We start from the raw sequence: 19,938 nt of genomic DNA, 5'->3' as shown, positions 1-19,938 counted from the left end.
CATCCACGTAGTCGGCGAAAATGCCTTTCTGACTGGGGTCACCCTTGTGGTATTGTTGTGTCTTGGGAAAGTGGCAAATTTCGTACACTTCTAACAGTTGGTATCCCATGTCCAGAGCTTTGAACAATTCTACGCTGACCCAGGTTCCCGTCAAGGCCCTTTCTTCCTGGGTGTGCTGACAAGGTTGGTCTTGGTTGCACGTTTCGGCACAAGTACGGCACAATGGAAACATCAGTTTGCCTTGACAATGGTGAGGTAAGACGGGATGGTATAGGTTCGTGGGAGGCAAAACTTTGCACTTGATCAAGCCTTCGTATTGTCGAATGTTTTTCAGGTCGATGTGTTCCGTGAACAATTGCGGGTGCCCTACAGGAAAGCGACAATATTTGCACACGTAGGGATACAGCGAACACACGTCCAAGTATTTGATTTCTTCTCCTTTCTCTTCGTCGGTTTGGTACAGCAAACAGGTGGCATTGGTCCTTCCTCCGTACAAACTATCCCTCGGGTTCAAGGGGTCCATGAACTGGCAACTTTCCACGCGGCGTTTAAACTCGGGATCGGTTTTCATACGGTGATCGTACTCGTGTTCCCACATTTCCGCCACTTGGTATCCTTCCTGTTCCAACTTTAGGCGCCGCTGACAAGTGTCCTGGTACAAGTCTTCCATGGTTCGTTGTAAAAACTGAGTTTTAGTGCTACGATCAGGGTAACAGGCGGGACATCCGTGAAATAAGCAACCGTTAAACTCGTACACGATCTTGGGGTTTTCTAAGTCCCAGCCATCGACCGAATACGTTCCGATGGTCTTTTCACCCCCTCCGTTGCGGGCATGCTGAATCCACTTGTCTTCCTTGTCGCACAAGTAATGTAACCAGCGTAGGGCTTTGACCGAGTATTGACGTTTGACATAGTGGGTCGTTTGAGGACTGATGACAGCCACGGTGTTTTCAGGCATGAATCGTTGCCTGTACACTAAGGAACACGCTTTGGCAATGGTGCAAGCTTCTTTCAAAGGATCGACCCCTCCGTGTTCCATGAACAGTTCTCGAAATTTTCCACAGCAACGCCGTAAAATGTCCACGTCGGAACGACAATACTTTAACATTTCTTCCTGAAAGTCGAAAGGGTCCGAGGCGTGAGCCTGGTACCAAGCGTAGAAAGCTTCTCGTTGTTCGGTACGCATGTTGTCGGGGTCGTAATAGTGAGCCTCAGGCAAATGGGGTAGAACGGCGTGTTGATTGGCTTCCGTATTGAAAAAGTGTGGAAAGTACCCTTTAGCCATTTCTGTCATTCCAAACGTTTTAGGCATTCGACTCAAAGGCATGGCCAAATAGCTCATCGAATCTTTAAACTGTACTTGTCCCACTTGCATGAAAATGATTTTGGCTCCGTTCAAAGTGACTTTAGGACGCTCGGTGCCTTGTTCCGTATAGTATCTGAGAAGAAACTGTCCATCGTATCCGGAGAAATTGTGAGCCATCACCGGGGCATGACGATGACAATCTCCGTAACGTTCGATGTCCTCTTGGCTCCACGTCTTGTCGATGGGGTCTAAAACCCATTGGGCAAAATCGGCTAACGTGTTCGGTCCTCGAAAAATTTTTTCACGCCCTCCGGGAATCTTGCTGCAGTAAGGGCAATGACTGAAGATAGGTTCCTGAATGCACTTCTCGCACGCTCGATGAGCCACGCAGAAATTAGGAATGTGAATGCCAGTCTCTTGCATGCATTCGAAATCGAAAAAGATGAAATTGCCTTTCTTCTTGTAACCGTCCTCTTTCTCTGGTGGGGGTTGGTATTTTTGCACGTAGCATTCGTGTTCCAAGTCCACGATGTGGTGACAAATGTAACATTTTTTCTTTCCTCGACATACGTGTGCCTTGGCATTATTGGTAAGTATTTCTTGTCCACAGGTAGGGCACAATCCCAGCAGTTGACAAGCTCATTTCTGCTATGAACCTTGCGTCTTCAAATGTTGTTGGTAACAGGCAGGGCTGACAAACGTGCGCAGACAAGTTGAACAAGGCACTGGTCCTTCGCTCAGACAGGGTGGAGAGGCCAAACATCCTGAGCATTTCAATCCGCAATGCTTGTGTTGCTCTCGATTATTAAAACCATGGTCACATTTCTCACAGTAATAACCATATCCCAGGAATCCGGTGATACTGGTAATGGTATCAAAATGGCCATCGTGATAATAGACATGAATATATTTTTTTCTTCCTTAAAGTCTTGGCCTCGAAACAACAGAGGTCCGCACACTTCTTGAGGGTGCACTTTCAAGGTGTATCGTGGGGCATCTTGCAATTTTTGCATCTCAGGAATGCCACAGGGTGTGTCTTTGGATAGGTCAGCTTGTTGCATCAGGAGTTCTGCTTCGTTTCGTTGTTTGGCTCGGTCCGATCGTTGAATAGTTTTCCAGGCTCTTTTCCATTCTGCGTGTCGTTCTTGTTGGCATAGGTTCGTCCCACCACGATGCTGCGAAGCTCGTTCACCAATAACATCTTTTTGCGTCCGGTCCCTTGAGGAGGAGAGACGTGAGTCATGTCTAGTGTGGCTTTTCCATCGGTGATGTCAAACTGGTCATTGGATTGTTGCACGTGTTGAATCTTGTCCATGACTTTGGAAGCGGTCAATTCTGCAGGGGTGCTAAGCTCGATCCAAACAGGAGATTTCAAACCGTCGTGTTGTATGGAAAGTCTCAAGCGATCGTGTTCTTTGGGTTGACATTGTCGCTTGAGTGCGGTGAGCAAAGAATCCCACACCCCAGTGATGAACCCTTCTGCTTTCTCTAACGGTACTTCAGCCTTGAAATCTTTAAACTTCACCGTGTATTTGTAAGCCGTGGTTCTAAATTTTCTAGAGGAGCGCTTTTCCGTCTCTCGAATGGAATAGTATTTTTCAGGGTTGACTAAGGGTGGTGAACTTGGTTTAGAGGGTTCGGATTCTGGTTCACTCATGTCCTCTTCAAAATCACTGACATGAATTTGTGCCAAGACTTTAGCTCTGGTACAGGTGATAGATCACGTTTCTGCCTCTTACTTTCTTCTTCTTTCTTCTCGAATGAATAGGATCGTTTCATCTTGAGTGAAAAATGTCAAATGACTCAAGTTTAAACACCATGGACTAATTTATAGTCATGGCAGACCAGCGTATATAAAAGTGTGTGTCTTGTCCTTTCACTATTCATTTCACTCTCTAACCGAGCACAACGATGGAAGAGACTAGCCAAATCGAACGTTTCATCAGAGCTTTGCGAGGGGTCATTAGAAAATTCTCTTCAGACCAGCCCACGGACTACTCTCCTTCCTTTCGAGATAAAAGTCAAGATACTTGCTATATCTGTCAGAAGAAAGGGCATTGGTCTTCAGAGTGTCCAGACCGTCAAAAAAGAAAAAAAAAACAGGGGCTAAAAAAGACAAAAGTCAAGATACCTGTTATTATTGTCAAGAAAAAGGACATTGGTCTCCAGATTGCCCAAAAAAGAAACAAGAGGAGTCAGAAGAAAAGAGGGATTCTTCGGAAGAAGAGAGGGATTCTTCAGAGGAAGAAAGCAGACAGGTGAAGAAAAAGAAACAGGAGAAGAAAAGAAGGGAAGAAAGTGAGGAGGAAGAAAGTGAGGAGGAAGAAGAGGAAAAGCCTGTGACGGTGAAGAAATTCAAAAAACAGAGAGACTAAACAAGGAGACAGAAGAAGTCTATGGACTTTTTAAAGTGCTCTGTTGTGAATTGTGAATTGGATTGTAACTATGGATAAAAGAATAAATTAATTATATAAGGTAAGTGTCTTTGAGTTTTGATTTTAAGATAAGAACGTACACTCACGCACTCATATACACGTACTATAGGGGTAAAATGTTTTTTTTTTGAGTTATTGGCAATTGAAATTGTATTTCTTTTCGAGAGACGTGGGTGGCCCTGAAAAGGGCCTTTTTTGGTGTAGGGGTGAGTTTAAGCAATCAACTTTAACTGCCTTAAGCCTTTGCCACGGCCAAGGCCTACTTCTGGATGCGTACTGTTGATGATGATGATGATTTGGTTGAAATCACTAAGGGTGGTACGGTAGGCTTAGTCACAGGGTTAACGTGTTTAGCTCGGGAAGGTCGTATTCTCTTCGGTCGTAATAAAGAAGTCTGATACATTTGTTTCAGACTTCTTAACTCCGCTAAAATGTCCAACAGTACCGTGACCGTTTGATTTTCACCCTCTTGTTTCTTTGCCGCTACTTCTTCTTGTTGTTGTTTTTTTCTTACCTCTTCTTCTTCTTGCTGCTGTTGCTGTAGGAGAAAAGCTTGTTCCGCTTCCTTTTGTCGTTGTATAAATTTCTCCAATTCTTCTTTCTGTCTCTGTCTAAAATTCTCCACTTGCGGTAATGAAGGTAACGAAGGTTCCGGAACAAATTCTTGCGAGGTAAGAAAATCCACAAAATCCCAATGTACCTCTTCTGAAAGTAAGTCCGGGTTCCCTTGGGCGGTCTCCACTGCTGGTGCACCCCAATGAAACGTTTTCTGAGTTTCCGTCATGTTGAATCACTGTCGCATAGATTGACTGCACACAGGCGCTAGCGAATCTATATAGACCACGTGACGTCACAAACTGCTCTCTTCGGATTGGATGCGGGCTGACTGAATTTTGTAAGGCGTGTTCGGACTGGTGAATGAACTCAATCCGTTTCAATCCTTCCTCTACCTATAAATAAGCGCAGTTCACTGCATTGATTCACATGTTCTCGTCGCTTCAAGATGTGGACCACAGTCGAATCATCCACCCTTGTGTCTTCAATGATGTTTAGGACAGACATGCTCATGTATGTCCGGTCCAAGTGGACCGTTGTCGACAAGTCAGACACCAGTCTGTGGATAAGAAGAGTGTACGTAGAAAGACAAGGTTGCCTCAAGAGGACACTGATTTATGGCCCTCGAGTAAGGCGCAACTTGAGGACAAGAAGATGCCGCAGATGCCCTTTATGTTAAGGGCATATTAACATAAACCCAAAGGCTCTTTTCAGGGACACCCACATTTCTCGAAAAGAGAATGACTTTCCATTGCCTACCCCTTTTTTAAAAAAAAATAAAAAAAAAATAAAAATAGTCCCATGTTCAATTTCCCTTGTCGCTCAACAGTCCCACGATTTTTCTCCATGTTCATTTCCCTTGTCGCTATATGTTCCCACGAATTTTCTCCATGTTCATTTCCCTTGTCGCTCAACAGTCCCACGATTTTTCTCCATGTTAATTTCTCTTGTCGCTATATGTTCCCACGATTTTTCTCCATGTTAATTTTCCATTGTCGCTACATGTTCCGGGGGGGGGGGTCTGTAATGCTAATTCCCATTGTCGCTATAGTATCCCACTTTACTACTTACTTATACAAATAGTATCAGCAGCTGCCTCATTTAGTGCACATGATTAAGAGGTTGCTGTTAGGACTAATAGTCCTGGGGTCAAGACAATATGACTGGCTGGGACCTGATGGTACATGTCTAGGGCATGATGCCCCCGTGCTAGACATCACTATAAACTGACACAATGCAGACATCGTAGTGATATGACACTGTTAAAGCTACGATAAGAATCTAAATCATGGGCACACACACACACACACACACACACACACAACGAAATATACATTTGAAATCCATAATCAGTTTCTATGACATGGCAAATTTTCTAGCGATTCTTAATAAAAAGAAAGATGAATTACTAGGATTCGTCGAAGCGTTGTTTCTCATTTTCACCTGTCAGCCTACCGTCTTGCCGTTGAGTCCTGTCTGTAAAATGTAGCGCGTGTATGTCAGTCATTGGTTTAAAAATAACTATCTAGGAGCTCTTTCAGGGGTTTAAAAAACGAAACCACATGTAGTGATAGTATTAAGGTTATGACCTTTGTCCAAAAGGTGAAAAAGAGACCTGTCGGTATTTACTGACTGGATGCAGTCATTGACATCAAAGTCATGAATCAGAATCCCGTCTAAACGGTGTTCAAAGAGACGGCGGTATGTACTGACTTGATGTAGACAAAAATGTGTCTTCTCGTCTTAGGAAAGCATGTATATGTTCTGCATTAGCTATTAGAAGACACCCTGGTGCGTAACACAGAAGCAAGGGTCTTGGACAAATGAGATTTTAAAAAGTGCGAACTCCATGCACATATGAATAAATTAATTCGTACTCTCCCAATAAAAAGTATAAATAATTTCACAGAGGTCAAATCATTAGTTTCCAAATTAAAGGCTTGTGCACGAATCTTTAACATTGAATTGAAAATATGGAAGACGCAGACGACGCTGGTAGAAACAAAGAACAATTTGATAAAAAAATTAGAGCTGTCCGTAGCAAATCGTCAGTAAGCTAAGTGCTTAATTATATTCATTCAAACACCCGATTCTTAATACAATCACAGATACTGACAGCCTTCTGCATTCAAAACACACAGATGTTAACAAATATGTTAATCAAGATTGTGACCTCTAATATAAAGAACTTTTTCGATTTGTCGGAACGGATTACCCAGAATTGTAGAAGCTAATTCCAAATGATACTTAACAAGAATTTCGCCACTCTCGTTTCCTGCTGCCTCCACCTACAACAGTCTTATCAGCAGATATGAACTGCTAGCATTAGATTTATTATCCTTCTTAGCAGGCAACTTTTTAGCTGCTTCTATTACATGACAGAAGACAGTCAGTGATCTTCCTACCTCACTGGCCAGTAAGTAACAACAATACCCGTAAAGCTATTAACGCATCCATTAATGAAATTGCGGATCGTTTTATTTGAAACTTTTGAATATATGTCACTTGTAGATGGTCCCGTTAATAATTTCAAAGGGTCAGGTACAGCAGCTGTACCGCAAATCGACCACTTCAGGATCAAGAATTGTAAACCTAAATTGTACACGTTCACGAGAAAAACAGCCACTTAACTTAGGTATTTTGTGTACATTCATTTGTATCCATGCGGAAAATAAACATGTCTATGTGTTTTGAATACATATGTCCACCCAAAAGGAATCGGTCGTATATTTCTTCCTTTTGAATCTTTGATGCTTCAATTTTCTATGCAATAGAATAGTATCAACGTGTTTTTATCTGACGTACATTCCTATATCAGTGAATTAATCCAAACGCCCCCTTCCCGGTGTCAGAAATAATCGCATATTTATTATCATATTACTGTCATAGTATCACATAATAACACAATGTTTATCTCATATTAATTTAGTATTGTCTCTTACAAACACAATATCTTGTCGTAATAACTAATTTTGCATTAACGCAATGCTTTTTGGCAATAACACAACGTCCATCGTAAAAGCCGATGCTATTTCTTAATAGCGCAATACTATTTTATAATAATGTCATTTGATGTAATGATAATATAATAGTCTCTCATAACACAATTTGTTAATATTATATAATGTCAAATGATGATTCATGTTTGGTTGTTAGCTTTTATCTACTCTTTTGTGGAACATGGTGTATATATAAATACATGCATGCATACACACAAAAAAATCCTTTGGGGTACCATCTTTTCCTGATGGTAGTGAGATTTTCTTTTCGCGAATGTCATAATTATTATCATTTTAAAACGATAATTATTACACATAATTGCGTGTAACAGAGACATGTGTTTAATTACTTAACTTTTCGTACAAGCAATTCCTGAACTTATCAGACGGTTCTTTCTTTGTTGCTTAATAATCCGTAACGAGGCATTTACTAATTGCTTTGATTTAACAGTATGACGACTCTTAAGGACATATACATTCAACATATTGTTATCGCAAGTCTGTATACAGGACATACAAACGACGTCTTCTATTCAGGCGGAATTTAAGGATCGAGGTGGGGGCGTGTAAAGCCATGTTTTTACCAATATAGAAAGAAACTAATTTTGGGATATTATTGTCTGTATATAAAAAGAAATTGGAAACATATTTCTGCCTGTGATATTGCAACAAAGGTGCTATGTGCATGTACGTATTTATGTAGAAAGATAGATAGCTATGTAATTTTATTATATATTTATATTGAACGGAATCAATACGTAAGAAGTGGCTATCAAAACATGTACATAAGTGAATATCATTGTATGAGCTATTTATATCATGTATGATGTCAGGCTGACAGGGTGATACCTGCGAGGAATGCACACGTGCTCTCGTGGAAGAAAGTTAGTGGCGAATAAAATTGTAAGAAAATGGCGACCGCTTCACCGACAGAGGAACGGCTACCTCAAGTGTTACAGTGTCCCATCTGCCTAGAGACGCTTAGAAGACCAAAGATTCTTCCATGCGGACACACATATTGTGCTTCGTGTCTTCAATCACATATGAACAGTAAGGTGATCAATAGGGGAACACAGGCATGTTTTTGTTGCCCAGTGTGTAGGGCAGACACAACACTGTCTGATCTTACAGTAAGTGTCGAACAGTGGGCGGAATCATTCCCAGTGAACAGCAGTGTATCTGGGGTATTAAATCAAGCAGGAGAAATGCATGCCAATACATTTTGTGATATATGTCAAAAATGGAACATTCAAACTGCAGCGGTATCATTTTGTAAAGATTGTGAAAGATTCATGTGCAAAATATGCAGAGGACACCACAATGAAAATCATTCACAAATTCGACACGATGTTATCGATTTAAGCTCTCAAACTACATCTTGTTTATCCGACATAGAAATATGTCCCAGGCATCTCAAGAAAAGCATCGAATACTTTTGCAGGGATCACAGTTCACTATGCTGTAGTACATGTGCATTTCTGGAACATCGGAAATGCGAAAGAGTCATCACAACTGAGGAAATGTTTAAAACTTTTGATATCAGAACAAAGTCAAAATATTTGGAAGCGAACCTACGTAACATTGGAAGTCACATGAAGCAAATGACAAGCAAGGTAAAGAAAATTGCTGATGGGATTAAAACTGACAAATCCGCCATTTTACAGCAAATACAGAATCTAAAATCTGAGCTAAATGTCCAACTACAAATACTTGAGGACGATTTAATTGCCTCTGTTGAAGGACATCATAAATCTGAAGACTTGAACCTGCAAAATCAAGAGGCCAGGTGTCACAGTTTAATTGCTGCGATTGAGAGTGACTTGACCCAATACGACCGTGTGATGACCCACGGGACTGGGACTCAGAAAGTCATTATGCTCCACAACATGGAGCAAAATCAAAACAGATATCACAAGGTCATGTCGGAGTATAAGGAAGAAATCAGAAATATCAAATTTCACCTGCATATTAATAAAAGGGTGAAGGACCTGATAAAGGAGTTAAATGGATTTGGATTAATAAAGGTAACCCGAACTAAACACTATTTTCCTTCGTGTCGTATAATAACTCCATCGGAATCTAAGGCGGAGGTCGTAAGTGGATCAAGTGGAATTCCGCTAAAGAACAGAAAAGCAGTGAAGATATCTGAGTTCAGTGTTAAAGTACTGGGGGATAATGCTATTTGTCACATATCGGATGTTCTAACACTGCCAGGTGCAAAGCATATCCTTGTAGACAGAGCAAATTCCAAGATTAAAGTCTATGGAGAAAATTATCAGTTTCTAGAGAGTATGACTCTCCAGGGAAATCCATGGAATGCTTGTATCCTACCTGATAATAACATAGCCGTGACAGTACCGATTAATAAGACTATTTCGATAATTGGGATTGCGGACAAAATGCAAAAGATCAGTGATCTCAAAACAAGGCTCAGTTGTTGGGGTGTATCAGTATTTAGAAAGCGGTTAATAATCACCACGTGCAGTGATGAGGACAGCATCTTGATATTGGACATGACTGGTGCAGAGGTCAGAATTATCCAACCTGATAATTATCTTAGTGACAAACTAATATGTCCATGGTACATCAAAGTAAACAAAAGTGAAACGGTCATATACGTATCATATAGTTTTGGGCACAAAATGGTTGCCTACAACAGATTGTGGAATACATTGTTTACCTATACTGATCAGAATATGAGGCTCCCAGACGGCATAGATACTGACAGGGAGGGGAACATTTACCTGTGCGGTTACGATTCATACAATGTACAGCAGATATCAACGGACGGCGAGTTTATTAAGACACTGCTAAATAAGAAGGAAGATAACCTAAAGCCTAGAACACTTAGATTTTACAGAGACCTAGACCGATTCATTGTAACATACTGTAATTGCGACATTGTTGAAGTGTATGATATGTGTGACTAAGAGTTTTATAGTAGGAAAGAAACAATTTTGAACAGTTTCTACAGTGATATATTCGATACAGGTGGAGTGTATGGACAACAACATTTATTATTGTTATTCTTCAAAAACACTGAATCCGTTACTTGAAATGTTTGCGTTTCAGCTACTTTGAAAAATGTCAATTTTATTTTTATCCACTTTCCATTTCGACAAACATTTTAATATATTCATTAAATTACGTCTTAATCTTGTTCTACAAGATTGGAAATGTTTATTTTACTTTCATTCTTACGAGGTTCTCTTGTTGAAACTGAACATCACGTTTAATATAAATACGTTTTGACAGTTGGTGTTCGTGGAGGGTGGTCCAAAGGGTATGAGAAGGAGTTCCCGAGTAAAACACACTACATTATTTGTACGACCATCGAACATTATACATTCAAGCTGGAGATTGAACCTGAAATTACACATGCTATTAAATTTTGAAATGAAATTTAAGTTAATCTGCATTTTCGTTTATGAAATGAAAGTGTCTGAAAACATACAAAATATTTTTACCATTTTAGGCTGATCGCGCATTGGTATAATCATTGTTATATACTGCCAAGTAAGTTCAGTTATCTGCAAAAAGACAAAAAAGAAGAGATTATGACATACATACATTCATACATATATATACATACATACATACATACATACATACATATGTCCTGAAAGATAATTACTGACACAACAATTTAGATATCAACCTGTTTGCCATGTACCCAACAGATCATTTACCTTGTTAATTTTTACCTGTCTGCGTACATAACAAAGCAATTATGTTTTACAAAGGGTTCCAAACATGCCAGGACGAAACTGCAGTACGTGATTTTCTTTAAATTCAATCGATTTGTTAGCTCGATAAATCGCTCAATTAAAACCGACCTAGCGTGACACTTCATCAGTTAAATCACAAGGGAAATAACTGACAAGCATTTTCCTCATACTGAGCACATTTGTCCTCCTTGTTTAGAGTTTAGAAGGCGTTATATGGCTGAAGTGCTGCAACACTTATTAAGAGCTTTTCAATACACAAAATACTAGTAAATATAATTTTTATAACAAATACAAGATGACAAGAAGAAAATAGACCTACGCAAATAATAATAATAAAAAACAACAAAATAGCAAGATAAATGGCTAACTTAAGATATTAACTAGTTTTTTTATGATTTCCAGGTCGTCGAACCTTAAACCTGTAACAACACGTTTTGCATTTCAGAAACAGCTGCGCGTGTAGGTGATGTTACATTCATACATTTCTGTCACGAAGTACTTTATTTACCAATGCCCATCCTGTTCTAGTTGAAACCCGACAAAAATGAAATACCGTTAAACATTAAAACTGTATACAAATTGTTTCCTTGCTTTTATGAGACGGAATCAGAGTATGTAACTTTGCATACATAACCAATACGCGTAAAGTATTACTGAACCGATGTAGATTTATTGATTAGGCAGTTTGATTTCTGCAATAATGAAATTGTAATTAAGAGAATTTAGCATTCCCAAATACAAAATTTCATACTAATTACATAAATCTGGAGCTTACGAAATACAAATATGTTTCTGATGGAAATGATATGAGCAAGGTGAATTGCAGGTTTTATGTGTTATACTTCTTATATAACGGTAATTTACGAAATCGATTATGTAGCCAACACAATGTTATATGCTTCATTCCATTCACACCTACTATATGTTTATTCAGGTCAGGTTAATTTACCATTATGGAAGGGGTTTCGGTGGCCTAGTGGTCTGAGGCGCTTTATAGATTGATGGCAACTCGCCTCTGTCTGCAAGCGTACGCGAAAAGCATGCCTCGAGATTTCTGGGGTTTTCATGGGTCTTCCTCTGCCAAATATATTGACTCCATCTATAGCCTATCATATGCTGAGAAATGGAGTTAAACCCATACGAACAACAACAATTATCGGATTGAAAATATTAAAAGTGTTTGAATTGCATTCGATTCTTTACGAATGCATCAATTCTATTGTTTGTTTGCCGAAATAAAAGGATCATTGCACCAGTCCATATATTGGAATATGATCTGTAAAGTACCTACCATAGAGAATACCGCGAAAAGAGCGGTGTTTTTGTTTTATAAGGTATCTCAGCCATTCTGAGAAAAAAACATATTAGAATGAAAACGTTATTGATGGAATAAACACACTGACACAACGGAACAGGACTATTTGTCACGTGTCGTAGGCCGTGCATTTTGGTTCTATTGTGTTAGTCTTCCGCTTAAAATGAGAGTTGTGGTATGTAGACGTATATGTTAGATAGCTATACCGTGCGTAAATATAAATACGTTCGCTGCGCACGTAAATACTGCGATCACACGCATTAACAATTAAACGTATTTTAATAAATCCAGGGTCTGAGACATTTGTATTGACGTGCCCATTGTATAGAATTATTAGATTTTAATGATCAGTTGATTAATTATGGAATGTTAGTTTTGGGAAAAAATGTATCATCCCGAGCCATTAGCCAGTCTCCAGGGGCAAACGTCACAGAGTGCAGTGTTGGTGAGATTTCATTATGGTATGGTTTATTGTCGTAGACGGGTTCAGGTTAGAGCAGGATAAGTGGACATAGAGCCAAGTAGTTCCTATTTAAATGAGGTGTTAATTGAGTATGTATCTCCATGTGAAATATTTATATAGACTGCTATTTTGTACAATGGAATCATTGAGAAGGGGTTGTTCAATTATCTGGAGACGCATTGTATTGTTGCTACGATGAAAGTAAATATGGTGACGTGATGCCGGTCAGGTCAGGTTCAAAACGTGGTTCGACTGACCTAGGGATATAGTACGATATTATTTCTCCTTCTTGGTGTTTGAGTTTTATGTATGTTTGCATTGAGTGAAGTACTGACGCAACGGTACATATTCTAACAACGAGAAATCGTGCAGTAGTGAGGATTCTAACAACGAGAAATCGTGCAGTAGTGAGGATTCTAATAACGAGAAATCGTGCAGTAGTGAGGTTGCCACACAATTAGGAATCTGTGATGCATATATGAAGATGAGATAGTCTGTGGTCATTGAATGATGAACGAAAAATTATTTATAATCATGGCGCATTTATTAGAACGTCCAGTTGACAAAAACTGATGTCTAGAAGTCTTTGCAAAATAGAGGAAAACAAGGGCTTTCGAGCAGAACCCACGCGAGTGTTTGATTCGCTCGGTAAAGAAAACCCCTTTACATACAACAATATTTCAGATGAAATCATGATTCTGAAATGACCGCTCATGCTAGATTCTAACAACAGCTACAGCAACTGATATTTCGATATGAAAAAGCTCGATACTGAAATTAGATAACATTTGAATTATCAATCATTAGTTATGCACAGCAGTGAAAGACCTACCATGACATCTGATTGGTCAATCATCGGCTTGCGCAGGAGTTAAAGACCAACCATGTCATTTAGTTGGTCAATCATTAGCGGTGTAAAGCAGCAGCAGAGAGGGTGAACAGACCATAGAATTCCGACAAAATAAATAAAACAAACAAATAAATCATCTCGTAGAAAGGTCCAGATTTTACAAATGAACTTTCCTTGAGATGTTTATTTTTGCAATTACCGATTGTGCTAATAAAACCTCAGTTTGAAATAGTATCTGAAAAAAAATAAAGTACTCTACGTGTTTATTTATTTCTTGTTTATTTGTTTGACGACCAACGTTGGTAGGTACCCTCTCTGCTGCTCCTCTTCTGCTGATATTAATTAAATTATTATGTTATAATAAAAATGGTACATCCAGAATCTCATACTGCAAGAACAGCACGAGAACGATTAGAAGCAATTAAAAAATTTCTTCCTGTCAAAGACTCATTTAGAAAAAATCTACAAGCGCAGCAAGAAGCAAAAGTTGAGTATGAAGAGGACACTAAAAAACTGTTTAAGCCCGTCACTGCAGCTACTAAGAAAGTTAGAACTGTCATCAAAGAAGATCTTCTTCCGGTATCAAAACAAACTGCAGCGCTGACTGAACAGACAATGGAGATTTTACGAAATCTTCCAACTAATATAGCTGCAGCTCAGCCTCCACGTGTTGATGAGGAAATACGTGAAGGTATTGGAGAACTTCGTACTGAAGTCGCCGATGTGAGAAAAAAACTTGCATCTGAACCCAAAACAGCAAGAGAAAACGTAGAATTAATTGCAAAATTTAAAGAAGGAGTTGTTGAGGAAATTAGAAAAACTGAAAGAGAGAGATTACCTGAAGCAATATTAAATAGTTTATCTAATAAATCTCGTATTTTAAAACCCCGTTATGAAAAAACAAATGATGATAATTTCATTAAATGGATATATCGCGTATATTACGACAAAAAACAAGCTAGAGGTTCAGAATTTGAAAGACTTAATGAAGAAGTAAAAAGACTTTATAGAGAGAGATGGGAACAACCAAAACAAGGAGAGTCCTCCCAGTATCAGCTTCCTCCACCTCTGCAACAAATAGAACAACAACAACAATCTTCTTCGCCACAGCAAAGGTTGATGTCGGAAATTAAAAAGGCTAAAGAGTCACTTAAATCACCCTCCTCGAAGAAAATTCCTTCACCTTTACATAAAATTTCTGCACCGAAAATGACATTTACACCGATAGGTTCACCACATGGATTTCGAGAAGGTTCGCCCCCGGCCACCACTGAAGTACTTACTCCGGTAATGCAACCACCAGTATTTAAACCACCTCAAGATGAACCTAAAACAGGATCTGGTTTATGTCCTGATAATATCATCAATGACGTGTCACGGTTAGAAGTTCTCATAGGAGGAAAACGTGCTGGAAATAATTCACCAGAAATAACCAATGAAGCAGCTGATATTTGTCGGCGACTATTTCAAGGTGGTATCATGGATATTGGCGTTTACCGAGAACTTATTGATGAGCTCGTTGATGACTAGTTGTTAGATAAATGGTAAATAAAATAAGATGATTGTGCATGATAATCATCGTAAACCCACACAGGTTAGAGCGGTAAACTCACGATTACCAATCTATGAAGCAATTTACGGAAATGGACTTGGTGATGTCATTCGGGGATTATTCACGAGGATAGCTCCAAAAGTAGCACCTGTTGCAAAACAATTATCGATGAAGGCTATTGATATTGTTCGTGATAAAGCTCCTGGTGCAATTGTCAATGTTGCTGGTAAGGCGTTCTCGGCGATCAAAGAAAGATTATCACGATTATTGCGACGAAAACAACAACCACCGGTGAAACTGGCAAGTACTGAGGTGATGCCTGCAGACGTAAGTAAAATAATAAATCAGGCTGCAAATCAAAAACTAGCGGCGATATCTGAAGAAGCAGAAAAAAATATAACAGCAAATTTAATAGCAGGAAGTGGTCTTCGTCGACGATGATCATCATTTGGAAAAATGGTAACTATAATAAAATGTTCAGGCGCGAATCAGACCCAGCATTTGATATGGAGGCACCTGTCCTTAAGTACGAGTCAGTACGTGATTATCAATTTTATTCTTATGACGCAAGACTACCAAATCAGCGGGGGAGAATCGAATTACAGGTTCATGATACAAGTAGATATTTCTTGCCCGCTGAGGCGTTTATTGAAGTAGAAGGTAGACTTGTAACGAATGTTGTAGCTAATACGCCATATGCTGCTAATTTGCGTGTTGGTTTTGTCAACAACGGGATCATGGCGTTGTTTGATAGCGCCACATACATGATTGATGGAAAAAATATTGAATCAGTTCAGAAGGATGTTGATGTTGCTACAACAATAATTGGTCTGGCGAGATATTCTGACGACTTTACAAGATCAGCTGGTCCAACAATGATGTTTGCTAAGGATATCACCGACAACGCTGATCATATCAGGTATGCTAAAATACGGACACCTCGAGATACTGCATCTGATCCACAACCGGTTGCTGATGGTCCTGAATACGCAGCCAGACCAGCTGCTGCTTTTGATATTGTAAAAGGTGATAGCACGACTTTCAACTTAGGATTTGCAACACGCCAAGCATCGCTGTCGGGAGGTGATATAAATTTTTCGTGTGCAATTCCATTATCTCACATCTTTGGATTTTGCAGAAATGTTAGAAAAGTCATCTTTGGAGCTAAACACACAATTGTGCTCGTAAGAAAAGGTGATGATAATGATGCAATCTGGCGAGGTGCTGGTGTTGATGATGCTGGTAAAGTAAATATATCAAAACTTTCATTGTGGATGCCAGTAATGACACCATCTATTACTGAGGAACAAAAATTACTATCTTTTATGGATCAAGGCGGTAAATCATTGCTATCATGGTTAACAGTAACCACAGATGCTGCTCAAAGCAATATTAATGGTTTATTTACATGGAATATAGCATCACAACAGGGTGTTTCTGCACCACGACATATTTTTATTGCACTACAAAATAATGACCGGATAAATAATCAAGAACGTTCACATATGATATTTGACAACCTTGGAGTTAGTGAAGTTTCTTTACGGATAAATGGACATCAAGAACCATCCGAGGATATATTATTAAATTATGCACAAAATCATGTAGCGCGCGCATATCATCGTTTGATGTCATTTATGGGACGTGATCAAAATATAGATACTGGTTTGCAAATATCACAACTAGATTTTACAGGTCTATATCCGATTTATTATTTTTCACTAGAACATCTTGATTTATCCAAACAATCTGTTGTTGATATACACTTTCGAGCTCATGTTACTGCCCCGCCAGGTGCTGGTGCCTTTTGCAGAGCGATCGCGGTCATACTTAGCGACAAGGCCATGTTACTTGAAGGTGGCAGTGGTCGAATGAGGGTCGTTGATGCACCGGTGGAAAATCTTTAATCGTGTTATTTAGAAAAATATATTTTATATAAAAATGTCGTATCGTCATGTTAATGTTACTCTGACCCCGGGTCAGGTAAAAAAGCTTCAATCAAAAACCGCCAACAAATGCGGAACTAAAATATTACTAAAACGAGATCATATTAGTGGTGGTCCAAACAAATTATCGCTGACAAATAATCAGATTAAACATTTCAATAAAGCCCTAGAATCAAAAACTGGAGTTCAATTCCATCTCTCCCCGAGCGCCATCAAAGACATGGTTAAAACGGGTGGTATATTTCCACTTCTTGCGGCCATTCCGGCATTAATAGCTGCAGCTGCTCCAGCCGCAGCAAAAGCGGCCGCGTTAGGTGCTGTTGGAACAGCCGCTGGAATGGCACTAAAGAAAGCAACAGGGCAGGGATACAAAAAAAAGGGACGAGGTCTAAGATTACCGGGATCTCGTTGGGGGAGAGGCCTAAGGCTTCCAGGATCATTTCGTTAGACGTTCCAGCATCAAATTTTGATTTACTTGATGCTGCTAAAAAATTAAAAATATCTGCCTTTAGAGGTGTTTTTATGCGAGATCAATTACCGAAACAACCAAACAAACTAGAAACAGGTATTATTAATCTTGACAAACGTTCCGGACCCGGTACTCATTGGGTATCATACGCGGTTGATCCGCGTGGAATTGTTTATTTTGATTCGTACGGGTTAGCTCCACCTGTTGAATTTATCAAGTATGTCGCACCACTCCACGCAACAACCAGAGGTTCCAAAGTTTGGTATTCAACGCTACCAACACAAACAATGACAGATCCGCCAATATGCGGCCGTGAAGTAATTAATGTACTCGACGCTATATCAAAATCATCCAGGCCACCACATAAAGTCGTGCACGATTATACAAGCAACCGATATGTTGCGCGTAAAGCATTTTAAACAACGGATCTTATTATAATGGTTGACATTTACGGAAGATCTTCTACTAGTAAGAAAATAAAATCCGACGTTGATCTGTCAAAGTATGCGACCAAGGATGACCTCGCTGATATTATGAACCTTGCTGGAGTTGACCCAGATGAAGTTATTATTTTTCAAGATCGATATGGTAAACTAAAAACCAGCAATATCAAATGGAATGATATAGTCCGGCGAGTACTTGGTGCAGTTACAGATAATATTCCTGTGTTTACTGACAGCGGCAAAATCAGAGATTCAAGTGTATCATTAGCAACCATCAGAGATGAAATTGCAAAAAATGTTGCTAATCGCGTGAGAAACACCGGTGACACAATGACAGGTGAACTCAGCATGAACGGAAATAAAATAGTAGTTTTAAGAGATCCAACATCTGACGAAGACGCAGCAACAAAAAAATACGTCGACACCGTAGACGGTAAATTATCCACGTTACGGGCTGAGTATGACGTTCAGGCAGGAACTTTTGGAAGATTTCGAAGAAATTTTCAAAAAACCGATGATACCATAGATAAATTCTTCGGTACTCCACGCGCCATTGACATGAAACTCGTTGATATCAAAAATAACCTAGACACGATCAAACAAACACAGCAAGACGTCGTAGCGGGAATTCCTGAGATTGTCAGTAAAACCAATTTGATTAAAATTCCAGCTGCAATAACTCCCGGGCATATCACAAACATCGTATGCACGGTATCATCGGGATTTGCAACATGGTCGCAGCAAAATAATACTATCAAATATACCGCAACAGTCACTGGCGTGTACAGGCTGTCTGTGTTTTCCGCCGCTAAGTTTGAAATATTTACAACGTTTCCATGGCGTCATTCCACAGACAGGTTTTCCGGGGTTGTATCTGTTGTATTAAATAGCGGAACCGAAGAAATATTTATTCTGGAAGCAGCTGATAAGAAATTAACCGCAACATCCTTCTGGTGGTGTTTGGAATTTGTAGCTGAAACACCTCAATTGGTTACGGCATAAAAATATATATGGACGGTGCACAATACAGATACAATCAAGCGCGTGAATGGCAGGCTGCGCTAAAAGATCAAGTTGATCAATATACAGTAAAAGTAAAAAAATATCGACGACGATTGGTTATCGTTGATGTGATTGTTTATTCAGTATCCGCTGTTGTTGCTGGAACCGGTGTAATATTATCAGCGTTGACAACGATGGCACCAGTAGCTGTAACTATCTGTATATCAGCAGCAACAACTATTGCAGGTGTGCTTAGTATCATCACAAAAAAAATATGTACTTGTACGAACGAAAAATTATCCGATTACAAAATAAAATTACATACAGCGACGGTAGCATACTCGAAATTATCCTCGTTGTTATCAGCGAGTCTCAGTGATGGAATTATATCTGATTTCGAATTTTCAATGATGACCAAAATATACGATGAAGGTATTAAAGATACAAGTATCAATAATGACAGAATTACTCCAGCAGATCGTGACCAACACAACTCCGCCAAAGATAACGATGATCTCGGTAAGTTCAACTAATCCTGAATTTAGTGTTAATTTTCCTACTGCAATTCCAGTAAAAGAAATAGCACTAGCACAATTACGGGTATATTACAGCTGGCCAAATATCAGATCAAAATCATTTAATGGTACACCAGCAAATAATTCGCTCGTATTTACTAACAACAACAAACCCGATGGAACACCTGACTGGGTTGTTGTTGGAATACCAACCGGCAGTTACCAGATTGAAGAGATCGGTGAGGAATTTGCGCGTAGAATAAAATCAATAACGGGAAAGGAATCAAAAATATCAATAAACGTTCACGAGCCGACGTTGTCCTCGACGGTTGAAATAAACTCGCCTGATTATGCCGTTGA

The 19,938-nt window shown here is 39.4% G+C and overlaps 1 protein-coding gene across 1 annotated transcript in view; it reads left to right on the top strand.

The window, feature by feature from the left end:
- Positions 1-10,472, top strand: part of LOC149774640 (uncharacterized) — an 89,425-nt gene extending 78,953 nt beyond the window's left edge. Inside the window, exon 5 of the mRNA XM_089944964.1 lies at positions 8,204-10,472. Coding sequence (XP_089801090.1) covers positions 8,204-10,225 — 2,022 coding nt within the window. The 3' untranslated portion in view covers positions 10,226-10,472. The remainder of the gene's footprint in view (positions 1-8,203) is intronic.
- The last annotated feature ends 9,466 nt before the right edge of the window (positions 10,473-19,938 follow it).

The sequence above is a fragment of the Sinohyriopsis cumingii genome, unplaced genomic scaffold, assembly GCF_028554795.1.
Source record: "Sinohyriopsis cumingii isolate HCF-2022 unplaced genomic scaffold, ASM2855479v2 utg000160l, whole genome shotgun sequence".
Classification (NCBI taxonomy): Eukaryota; Metazoa; Mollusca; class Bivalvia; order Unionida; family Unionidae; genus Sinohyriopsis; species Sinohyriopsis cumingii.
Note: the sequence above shows the minus strand (reverse complement) of the source record. Positions and strands in the feature narration are given on the sequence as shown.